Consider the following 12,390-nt stretch of genomic DNA (forward strand, 5'->3'; position numbering starts at 1 on the left):
AATTAAGATATGAATTTTAAACATTGTACGTTACTGATTGTTCATTTTTTCTAAAATAATTTTATATTTATACCTTTTTATTGTACATACCCATCACATAAAAAACTTTCAGTGTATTAGGTTAGTTTTAAAGTATAATATAGAATAAACTTTTATAACATGAATTTATATAATTTCATAGGAAATAGTAATAGGGCAGTTTAGTATTCATTGTTTCCTTAACTAAGCAGTACCTTCAAGAAATAAACTGCAACATCATTTGCTACGAATAATACGTTCCTCATATCCCAATTCTATATCAGACTCTAACTCAAAACATTAGGCTTAAGATTCAAGATTCAAGATCTTAACAATATGGGTATTAATGTACAGTTCAATCCTTACTACTTGATTATGAAATTATTGTATACCAAATATAGCAATCATATTGTTTATCTTATGAAACATTAATGGAATAAATGGCTTCTTATTTAGTTACAATTGGAGAAAGAAAACAAGTAAAACTTTCGAGTAATGACAAGAAGTTGTAGAAATTAAGTACAGATCAGTCAAGATAGTGTCAATCTTATCACATAACTCATAAAATCTTATCTAAATTGTTTTGAATAATTGGTTGTTATTCACTTTATTGTCAGGATAACACTGTTAACTTTTGTTACTTGCAACAGTGAAAACATTAAAAGCAACTGAAAGCTATCAATTTGTGACAAGAGTGAAATTGCCAGGAAGGAACTTGAAATATCTCGTATAGTCTTTTCTGATTGCCTAAATATTACATCCAAAGACAGATAATATTAGAAATACTGTATACAGTTATAATAAATTAAAATGTTTTAAATGACAAAATCAGTAATTATGTGCTGCTGTCCCAATGATTTTATATGAATATTGTTTTAAAAAGGGTGTTTAAGATTATCAGACAAATAATATGTTTCTTTCCCTACAATCTGTCAATTTTGTAGCCTTAGTTTAGTGCAATGGTTTTATTTATTTATCTGTGGTACACGTACCCCTGCATTGCAGAGATTAAAGGGTTAAGCCGAGGGCTTCACAATCACATAGGGTGAGGACCTAAAGTTAGTCGATGTTTAGAGTTGACTCAAACAAATATTGGACCATTGGGGAAGCATTTTTAAAAAGCTCAAAGGTAGTCTTAAACCATTTCTAGGGTTAATAATAAAGTTTATTTGTCAAGAAGGGGTACACAACATTTTTACTTTTCAAAGAGGGTATAGATTTTGAAAAAGTTTGAGAATACCTGAGTTAGAGCATTGCGTGTAATATTTTTAATTAATTAAATCATGATTAGGCAAATGGAAAATAGAAGCCATAGTTCAATCATAGCTTTTGCATTTACATTTGGACATAATAAACATATTTTTTGTTTAGATTCCTTGACTATTTGTCTTAGTACAGGGATGCTACAGGTCAGGGAAATCAGGGAAGTCAGGGAAAAGTCAGGGAAAAAAAACAGGACTGGAAATCAGGGAAAAGTCAGGGAATCCAGTCTCAAGTCAGGGAAAAGTCAGGGAATTTCGACGTTGGTAAGGGAAAAATATAAAATCCCTTTACACAAATAAACTTACTGCCGCCATTAAGTCAATCTTTTTGTACGTATTAAACTGTGTTCACTTTATTTTTTGCTTTTTTATATTTGCCACCCTGTTAGCCTCAACACCGCTTTTTTCCACCCATTAATTGCCAAAAACCCTGGGGATTGCGTCGAAAAAAGTCAGGGAAAAATGAAAAATTTGGTCTGGAAATCAGGGAAAAGTCAGGGAATTTCATTATTGGACTCCTGTAGCACCCCTGTAGTATCTTACTGAAGCAGTTAAAACTATTATTTTTGTTATAGACTTGAACTCAGAATCTAGAGCTTAATTAATTGCAAGTGAAAAACATAATCAACTAAATACTTGCTTCTTCAACACACTCTTCATTAGGCTTTTCATCAGAAATGGGAAACATTTGCCAATGGGAGGTTGACAAATATTTGGCCATTGGACGTTGGAGTGTAAGGTGTAGGGGTAATGTGTGTTGCAATTTCAATTTTATGTTTGTTTCGTATCAGCTAGGTAAAGTTTATTGATCTAATTAATTTTAGCTTATAACTACGTATAATTGATTACCATCACCAATTGTTCATTGCCTAATAGAGAAATATTTAATGTTTGATTTTAATTCTAAAAGTAACTAAAAATATTTATGTGCATAGGGTTTCTTCAATTTAATAAAATAATTGGAAAATGGTGGGAACATTTATTTTAAACTGCAATAATAAATAACATTGTACACTTAAAATCTCAATATAATTAATTTAAAACAATTTTGTTTTTGAAAAGCAATTAAGATTATTTAAAACTTATATTTCTGAAAAATTATTCGTATTTTTGGGTTGAATGATTATTTTAACATACCATGACCAATAAATATAATTTATTTGTTTTGCTATGTATATACCTTTCTTGTATTTATTTAACTAATTGAAAAATTAAATTTTCTTCATTCTTCTCGTTTAATAATTTGACAATCTTTTTATAACTTAAAAATGAGTTGATGTTAGTAAGTTGATATTTTTTGTCGATTTTAATATGTTCAGCAGTTGTGTTAATTTTAGTTGTCTTTGTTGTTTGTTTGTTGTTTATTTCTTTGATGTTTTGTTGGTTTGCCAGTTGAGTTGGGTTGAGACCAAATGTAATGTTTACAGGAGGCAAATCACAGGAAGGGTTTCCCTTGATCAGTCTACCAGATCAGGGTAACTTTGCCAATCTGAGCGATGCAGATTATCAAAAGCTGGTGTTATACCTGACGTCAGTGCCTTCGTAAGTGACTCTGCCACTGCCACTACGCTTGCCGCACTCGCACCTTATCCGTTGGTAGCACAACCGAGCAACAATAGCCTACTGCCACTGATCATGTCACTTGTGCTTGTTAGTTACTGACCGAACCTCATCATAAGTGTACATTGTCGAACAACATTAATTCCTTTTACCATTTTGGATCCACCCAAGGGATTCAAAACGTTTTAAAATGCATATTTTGGCCTTTTTGTAACAGAGATGTTTTAGTTGTACTCACTTTAATATGTGTTAAGTTAACACATTGAATGTGTTTTTGTTTTCATTATGATTTTGGCACATTCCCTATTTGGCAAGGACTTGTGGCCTGTAATTTTGTTTGAGTTGTATAGACTTACTTTATTCACAATTGTACATAGCGATATCTTTCCTATTTTATACTATTTATTTTATTTATTTATTGGATATCTAAGTTTATTTCTTATATTACAAATAAAATACGTAACTTTAAAAAGTAACAATATTTATGTATTATTTATTCAATATGATCTCTAACTCAAATTATAATGATAAGCCATAAAATAAATCTAACTGCACTATTAAAAAAATATATGGTTATAACATACCGATTCTGTTTCATAAACCAAGTTTATTGAATTATGGGTGACATAGTTTCTTTCAAATTTCAACTTTCAAATTTTTTAAGTATCATTTAAGTTTAAATGTAAAAATCTTAATTTTGTATCATAAATCAGTGTTATCTTTAACTCCAATATTAATTATTATCAAATTAATTTAACTGCATTATTGTTATTTATCATAACATTTTTCAAAAGCCGGTTTTGCTTAATAGCAAAATAAATTATTGTTCAATTTTTGTATAATGTTTCTTTCAGAGTTTTATATTATCTTTAAGCCTAAATTTCTTTTTTATCTTACAAGTAAATTATTAGACATATGATAAGTTTCAATACAGTAATTTTGTAACACATTGTAATTTCATGCTATTTGTTTGAAAAAACAAATTACTTGAGTTGCAAAAACTATGCCTGGCCCAAATATTTTATCATATATAATTTGATGTGACATGAAGTGTAGATTACATTAGTAATATAATTGGTAGGTTATTTGTTTTTGAAAAAAAAATTTCCATCAAGATAAATTGAATTTTTTTAATTACAGTATGTACTGTTTTGTTTTTTTTACTTCAGAACTCTCTTTAGTTAGTGTTTTTACTCCATAATGATCTCAAAAGTTTTCTGATTATGAGTAGTACATCTTTAGTTGGAATAATCACACAGAAATGTTTGTAAGTGTTAAATCACTTGCATTAAAAAGATTATTTTCTATGTTTCTGCAAAAACCTTCAAAAACAAAATTATGTAAACTCTAAAATCTTCTTATAAAAAAATACATTTGTTCCAATATTTTAGTTTTTAAACATTTTTACAAAAATCTTGAAATTAGGTTAAAAGCAACATTTACAGTTTTTTTGCATTTATTCGGCAATAATGTGTTTTGTAAGCTGTAAGAAATTTTGAAGTGAATTAATTTATTACATAAAATATTTGTAATAATGGAAATACTAAGAAAAGTACTGAATCTGCCCATTTCAAATGTTTTATTTCTAACCCTAAGATAATATAGAAATGATTTTTAATTTTTTTTTTCCCAAACCGAAAGCTATGTTTTTAATATAATCAGTAAGGAATTAGTTTATCTAAACAGTGTCAGTATCGTCCAAACATAGGTAGTAGTAAAAATACAGATTTATAAAACAAAGTAATTATTTCATATAAAAATCAATATAACAGTCCGTAATATGTTTTTATTTTGAAGTTTATTAAGCAGTACAGAATTTTGTAATAAAAAAGGTTGTACGATTGTAGAATTCAGTCAAGGGACAAAGAATTATTGAGCAATAAACCATGATACAATATATACTATGATAAAAGGCATATACTATGATAATTATGTATCAACAAATTCCAATCTAAAAATACTAAATAATGTATGTGGTTGCAATTTTTTAAATACAAGTTTGGTATGGAAATTTAAAAAAAAAAAAAAAAAAAAAAAAAAAAAAAAAAAAAACGCTACAATATGCAAGTGTTATTTTTTTACATTTCTATTTACATTAGAGCTGCAATTGTTTATTGCTTGCCAGTTAGAGTTTCAATTGTAAGCATTTACAAAAAAGGTTGTAAACTAAAAGTAGTACATGAGAAGCAATTAGTTGTAGAAATGCAAAGAAAGACATTTTGTTTTACTATTGATTATAATAAAGAATTAATTTTATGTTATATCTTTGCAAACCAACTGATTTAAAATTGTGTTCTTTTTACATTCTGGACCAATGTAATTTGTGGAGAAAATGTTTTTCTTCCATTGAGCAAAAATTTGGATTATGAACATTCCCAAAGAAGGCCATAAAACAAAAAAATGCTTGAACAATTGTTGCATTTAAATATTGGGTGTTCCAGAATAAAGTGCAGATTTTTCTCGTGGAAATAGATGATACCCGAAAAATAGACAGGAACCATGAATCACATACACCGCTAGAAAGAAAATACTCTGTAAACATTCTGGCCGAGCTGTCCTGAATGCCTTTTACATCTAAAATGATCCTACCACTCAACTACACTCTGTTTTGGGCTGGGGTTTTCATACTACCCCAAAAACATATCTAGCAGTGTCTTTTCTTGGATGAAAATGCTTCCAGTGCACTGACCCACCACAATCAATCCAGCAACCTGCAATCTTTGTTCAAGTAGTCACAGACTGCTTGAGCGAAATGTGCTGTCTCACGATCATTTCCTCCTGAGGACATCCCAAGGAAATGAGATCAGGCAAAACATCTCGTAAAAAATTTAAGTAATCCTGACCATTTAGGCAGGGTGGAAGAATTAGTACTATCAAAGTTCTATCAGTCAATTACGAATTCCACCAGTTCAATCGTTTATTGAGAATATACCTCAAATTTAGACTCAGACCATTGGGATTTTCCTCTGTCCAAATGTAGCTGGCTATTTCTGGAGTTTAAAATAGAAGTTTCTGGAATATAATGTATGTATTACCATGCTTATCTTTATTTTATTTTGTAACCAATCATGATTCCTTTACATGTGTGAATTACTAAAATGAAAAGTTTTATTTCATGTTAAATAGTCTTTACAGACCCTTTGGAAAAGAAATTATCATGCATTTGCCCTGATTATCCTATCATTGTATTTGATTAATGGCCTATCTCAATGGTGTTATCTCAAAGTATTCATTTCTATCTAGCGATATTATAATGCATATACGACTCATGGTTTCTACCTAAAAATGTATGCTTAGGATATCATCTACTACCACATGAAAAACCTGCTTTATTTTGAAACACCCTGAATAGCATTGTTTTGAAGTTTGTAGCTCTTTTGCTTCATTAGATAATATTCTTTTTTCATTGTATTTTATTTGCTATTTTCTTCCTAAATAATAATTAGGTACATAACTAATTTTAATACTAAATATTAAAACATCCATTAACAACGCTAAAATTAAGTAAGGTGATACAAATATTGGTGCAAAATCTAGGGCTAAATTTACAATTTATCTAACACACACTGATAGGTGTTGGAAATTAAACACTACTATATTAGTTTTTTATATGAAGTTCAGTTAAAAAAACACTTTTGGTTTAAAAAATTAGGTAGCCCAGATCTTTCTAAATAATAATAAATTTTCTGTAACTAATTTCATAATTATAGCATTAGCAAATACTGACTGGATGAAACCCAGGAAGTTTTACACCAACACACATGCAGGTACTACACACAATCTAGTACACCGACCTACTACTTACTTTGTGCACCTCCCCCCCAATTAAACCCAGATATTTAAATTCGTAATTTTATCCCAAAGTGATTGGAATATATAGATTATAAACATCATAACAAGATAAATGATACCAAACAATGTATAATACACTGCAATAGTCGTAGAATATTGTTTAGTCTTGAATCTAAGATGTGAATTAATAACCTGGGATGCAAAGCTGCAGGGACTGGCACACCCTCTGCGCTTGTGAGTGTGTTTGGGTGCGCACGTGCAAGGCAACTACCTGGTCCCTTCAGCCGCAATCCCTGAGTATTAATACTGTACACATTTTTTTTTAAATAAAACACTTAAAGTGAGAACTTTTTAAAATTGTTATATTTCATTAAAATGTGACTTGCTTGTTCAAGTTCCAATTTGCTTGTTGCAGAGCTATCACAGCTATTAACAGAACTATCTATACCAATATCATCACACCAAGGGATTCAAAATATGTACATTTTCTTTCCCTTCAATCATTTTTATATATCTGCAATATGAAAAATTGCAGCTCGTTTAGGGATCAAACGTGTAATATCTATTTATTAATTATATTACAACAATTTTATTTTAATATTTTTAATACCTGCACATTTTCACTGAACACAATGAACAAGTAGCAACCTTAAAATAAAATACAAAATATTTTGTTTATCTGAATGAAAACATAATACAATAAATATTCTGTCATTATAAATTATTTGTTGGATTATTGCAATTTTATTGTATAAAAAGTTAATAATGGAATGTAGTATCCCTTTTATGATTTTCAATAGGACATAAAATGAATTAAATTTATACTTGATAACAGTTTTTGGAGTTACCATGATTTCACACCCTAAGAGTTGTTAGTAGTTAGTTAGATATCTTTACCAGTGTACAGAAAATATAAAGATGAAAGATCTGACTCTGGTGTTTGCCAATGAATAGGTTATGACAGGTGTGCTGTGAGATGTAATCATGAGAAACATTTTAAATCTGTCCTTTAATTTATTTTCGGGACATATTTGGGGGAAGAGTTTTATGTATCTGTTACAGTACAAGAACGAAAATTCTTTTTAAATCCATCTCAAAACTTACTGAAGTGAACGTTACCATACAAAGTATGCTTGTAGACTTCATAATCATACATATACTTACAGATACGTGAACATGTACTATGTACAATACACTCAGACAACATACTTGAATTTGAGATTATCAATCCAAAAATCGGATGTTTACTTTTTAAAGCTTTGGAAAAAGTATAAAATTCACTACCAAACTCACAGTGAATTTCAGTCAGTGTGTGCTTCATTTCCTGTAATTGAATACACACATTGATTTTGATAAAGTCAAGATATAAGGTCATCAGGCCTAAAACATAAAAATATATAACAAATTTTGAATTAACTTAATAATTTTAAATTTTATTTTTAGTGCAATATCATTGGTTTTCTCCTTAGTGTGAAAATGTACTCAATATTTGGTAAATGTTAAAAAGTTCAGGTATTAGGACAAAAAATTCAAATATATTAATTACGTACTAAGAGTTTAAACCAAATTTAAAGTTTTTAAACATACATAAATGGAATGCCTAATTAGTTATATTTATTAAATTTTAAAATAAACTTACTCCTAAAAAAACATGATTGGTGTTTCCAAGGTTTAAAAATATAAAAAGTATTCCCAATCTGGATTTTTTTTATTTGGAATGGTCTTGATTTTTTTAAATGTTATAAGTTGCAATAAATTATTATAAAAGCCTAAGAAAACAAAAAATATCATTTGTTGTTTTAAAATTTTAACTCTTTTCAAGTACTACTTATATAAATTTAATATAAAATCAGAGACTTTTTGTTACAAAAATTGAAAATGTCCTCAGTTTTTTTCAAATCAATAAGTTATTGTTACTAAAGCCTAAAATGGAAAAAAATATTCTTAATAATTCTGTTGTTTTATTGATATATTTTTTTCTTTCGAATAAAGTTAAATGATCCATTTACTAATCATAAATCTGTAGTACAATGTTTGTAGATGGACAGCTAGGATCCACTGATTTAAAACAATCATAATTCTATAAAAATTAATACATTTAGTTGTACAGTACATTACTTCTTAATAAATGGCTTTATGGTAGTTAAACCAAATGATTAACAATACGACATATACAGTTAGTCTAGTTCTACCATTAGCATTACGTAGTGCTCATTTCTTCACAAATATATTTTGCATAGTTGTTGTATTCCCCTTTGGCTAGAATAACATGAAGAAATTTACTTTAGACTAATATACTGTAATGTGTTTTACCTCAGTTTTGCACCATGTTTTTTTTTGCTTCAGGATGCAAGAAGCGGACATGGGCTTTGTGCTTGTTGTTGACCGCAGAAACGACAAATGGAGTTCTGTTAAAACTACTCTTCTTAAAATATCTGTAAGTTGTTTGTTTATAGACAATTTATGATTAGTTTTTCTTTTATCTTGGCTTTGAGCTATACAGGGAATTGTACTGCAGTAAAATGTACAGAGGACATTTAATCCAGGAATCAGCAGAACCTGATGTTTGGCGACAGCTGTAGCTCTGCTGTAATGTACAGGATTCTGTGAAAGGGAAATATTCAGTTCTGGGTCAGTGAAGCCTTTGGTTTTTGTGGATGAGGCTTTATTAGTGTCATCCACGTACCATCAGTTGGAGTATTTTCTCCTATTTATTTTCTCCCTCATTATTTACAATCTTGGAGTTGGAAAGGGTTTTATTGGTATCATGGTACCACTTCAAGGGATTGGAGTTTGATTTAGTAACTGTTAGTTCCTTGTGGGGGCAGGGCGTAAATACTTGTATCTACAGTGTAGTAGTCTCTACAGTGACAATTCAGGATGTGGGCTTGCAAATGTGACCTACAAAAGTTGTCATTCTGTGTATTTCATATAAAAGGTCTATTTTCCTTGTCATGCAATATCTTTCCTTTTTCTTGCTTATTCTCTTGTCCAAACTTCTTTCTAGCATGAAATTGGGCGGATCACTTATATTCCCCTCCTCAAGTATAGTAGATCCAGAAAGTGGACTACAACATCAGGTAAATTGTTTCATTAGCAGGTATTATTTTTTCAGCAATGTAATCACTATATTATGTTTCACTACATTTCCTCCTTTTCCTCTTGTCCAAATTTCTTCTGTGCACAATATTAAGTGGGGCATTTATTGGCCCTTCCCCAAATATAGTAGATCCAGGAGGTAAAACCCATCAGCAGGTAAAGTTGTTTAGTTTCCGTTTTTCTTATTAAGTTAATATCTTCTCTCTTTAAGAGTTTTGCACTGTTGAAGCTTCTAGAAGACTCTCGGGGTCTGAGGGGATTTCTTCTATTTTTTATCAGTTTGCTAATAGGGCTTATACAGGAGGACACTCCTTTATCCACAACCTGGAAGTTGATACCTTGGCTACTGAGTGCAACATTGTGTAATATTGGGAATGTGTTATCAGTCGCCTACAGTAAATTTATCAATAATAAAATTGTAATCCTTTTGGTGTTGGTAGGTAGAGAGCATGCCACCGGAACTATTGAAAGAAGTTCCATAAGCACACTCCATGCCAAATGGCACTTTATATACTCTACATTTTCCATGGAAATGTATTGGTTTCAGTCTTATATGGTAGTCAGAGTGTTTTACTTTAATTCAATATTACTCTTTGTAACCACCAAAAATATAATATTAATATTGATTGCTTGATTTTTTTATGTTTTCAATAGTTACATATTTTTTGTATGTTAGTAACTGATATATTATAGCTTAATGCTACTTTAGTTAGTCACATTATTGCCTTATAAATTTAAATAAAAATTAAAAGAAAAATGTCTTAAATGTTGTCATGTAATTAATTGAACATGATGTTTACAAAAACTAGCGATGGAGTGTCTTTTTATGTAGTAAGTATAAAATCCAAATAATTATGGCATGGAAGATCCTGTTTTCGATTATGCAATGTAATGGTAATAGATAGGAATATAGTTTGCCTTATAGGCATAACTATTCTCTTGAGGATAACAATCTTTTATTATAAAATACTATATAATACAATTTTAGAAATTTTTTAACGTTCTGAGATCAAGTAAACCAAGAAGTCCGTTCTTACTGATAAATATTCTATATAACTTTGTTATTTTCCATCCATTTTAATTTTTTTTACTAGATTTGAGGGTTTACTCTCTTGTTGATACTTGTACAAATGGTAATTACAAAGTAACCATCCATATTTGAGGTGCCACATTTGTTTTTGACTTGACTGAATAAACTATCTTAACCCTTTTAACCCCGACGTCCATAAAAATGGCGTCAACTCCTGACGTCCGTATAGTGCGGACGTGCACTTTTTATTACTTTACTGGCCACCTATTTCACCAAATGCTTTGAAATTTCACAGACTTGTGCACAAAGATATTTTGCATCGAAATATATTAGTTTGTAATGGTTTGACTTCGTATTTTGTCAGTCTGTGACAGAGCAATTGCAGTTCGTCTCGACTGACTGCTCACGCTTGTTGCAGACAGCTGTATATCACGTGGTTGTGAATATTCCGTTTTCTTCACAGTTTTAGGTTAAAGCAGTGTAAAGTACGGCAGTTAAAGTTTAGTTTATTATTTGTTTGATTTAAAAATGAGTAAAAGACATCGTTCAAAGTCTCCCGTAAGTGAAAACACACTTAATTAGTAACCTAGTTGCAAATGGTGTAGATGTGACGACGATTTGAGTGATGGATATCTTGAAAACATATTGTTTTATCTTGAAAATATTGTTTTAAAACTTTTTTTAAACTTAGATTATGAACAGTTTTAGTTATTTTGTCAGAAATAACTTTGGTTTTATGTTTATTTTAAGTACTGTGAATTTCAAAGGTCTTGTTACATTGCCTTGCCCAGAAATGGCAAAAAGAAAAATTTACACGGCTTTACAAAAATTGATGTTACTCCACTTGTAAATAAGGTAGACCTATAATTTTTGTTTCCTTTTATTAAGGATTAGATATATCATAAAGTAAATGGGTATTTTTGTGTCAAATATTTTTTTATCTATATTTTTTCCATGATCAAACTTGAAATTTTTTCATTTTTATTTATTTGTTATATACTGTATGTATGTAAAAAAATTACTTTCAAAATAATAATTTTATTTTTATATTTCTGTAAGCTACATGTATAAAGAAGTAAAACAAAAAAATAATTACCTAAATATCTTAAAAAATAACTGAGTTATGAATTTTTTACAAAACCCTTACATTTTGTCTGAAAATGGCTTGGGATTTCTGGCACATCACTTGATTTAATGGCCGGGGTTAAAAGGGTTAAAAATCTACAAGTTTAGAATACACCCAATTTAACAGACCTATTCGTTACTATGCGTAATTTTTTAATCGGGGGCCAAAAGGTCAAATACGTTAAAAGTGATCAATTTTTTTGAAGTTTGATACATCGGCTTGTAACACATGTTCATCCTTGTGAGAAGGATTATATTGATATAGTTACTGAACGGGAAGTCCTGTTTTGAATTTTATCAACTCGATAGTATAGAGTACAACACGATAGCCTTTATAACTATTCCAATAAACAGGAACAACAGTTTTTTATTTGATACCATATAGGACACAATTAAATTAGCCATTTTCCAAATAGAAAAAGGTGAGATAATTTGACAAAATGATTGGTGTTGGTCTAAAGTTTAAGTTAAGTTAATAATTTCAGCATTCTCTCAAAATAAATA

The 12,390-nt window shown here is 29.6% G+C and overlaps 1 protein-coding gene across 3 annotated transcripts in view; it reads left to right on the forward strand.

Moving 5' to 3' along the window:
* LOC124362473 (guanine nucleotide exchange factor DBS-like) overlaps window positions 1-12,390 on the forward strand; it is a 108,418-nt gene that overhangs the window by 56,605 nt on the left and 39,423 nt on the right. For all 3 annotated transcript variants that reach the window (XM_046817006.1, XM_046817007.1, XM_046817008.1), the window contains 2 exons: window positions 2,708-2,822; window positions 8,979-9,069. In XM_046817006.1, the coding sequence (XP_046672962.1) occupies window positions 2,708-2,822; window positions 8,979-9,069 (206 nt within the window). The remainder of the gene's footprint in view (window positions 1-2,707; window positions 2,823-8,978; window positions 9,070-12,390) is intronic.

The sequence above is a fragment of the Homalodisca vitripennis genome, chromosome 5, assembly GCF_021130785.1.
Source record: "Homalodisca vitripennis isolate AUS2020 chromosome 5, UT_GWSS_2.1, whole genome shotgun sequence".
NCBI classification, from domain to species: Eukaryota; Metazoa; Arthropoda; class Insecta; order Hemiptera; family Cicadellidae; genus Homalodisca; species Homalodisca vitripennis.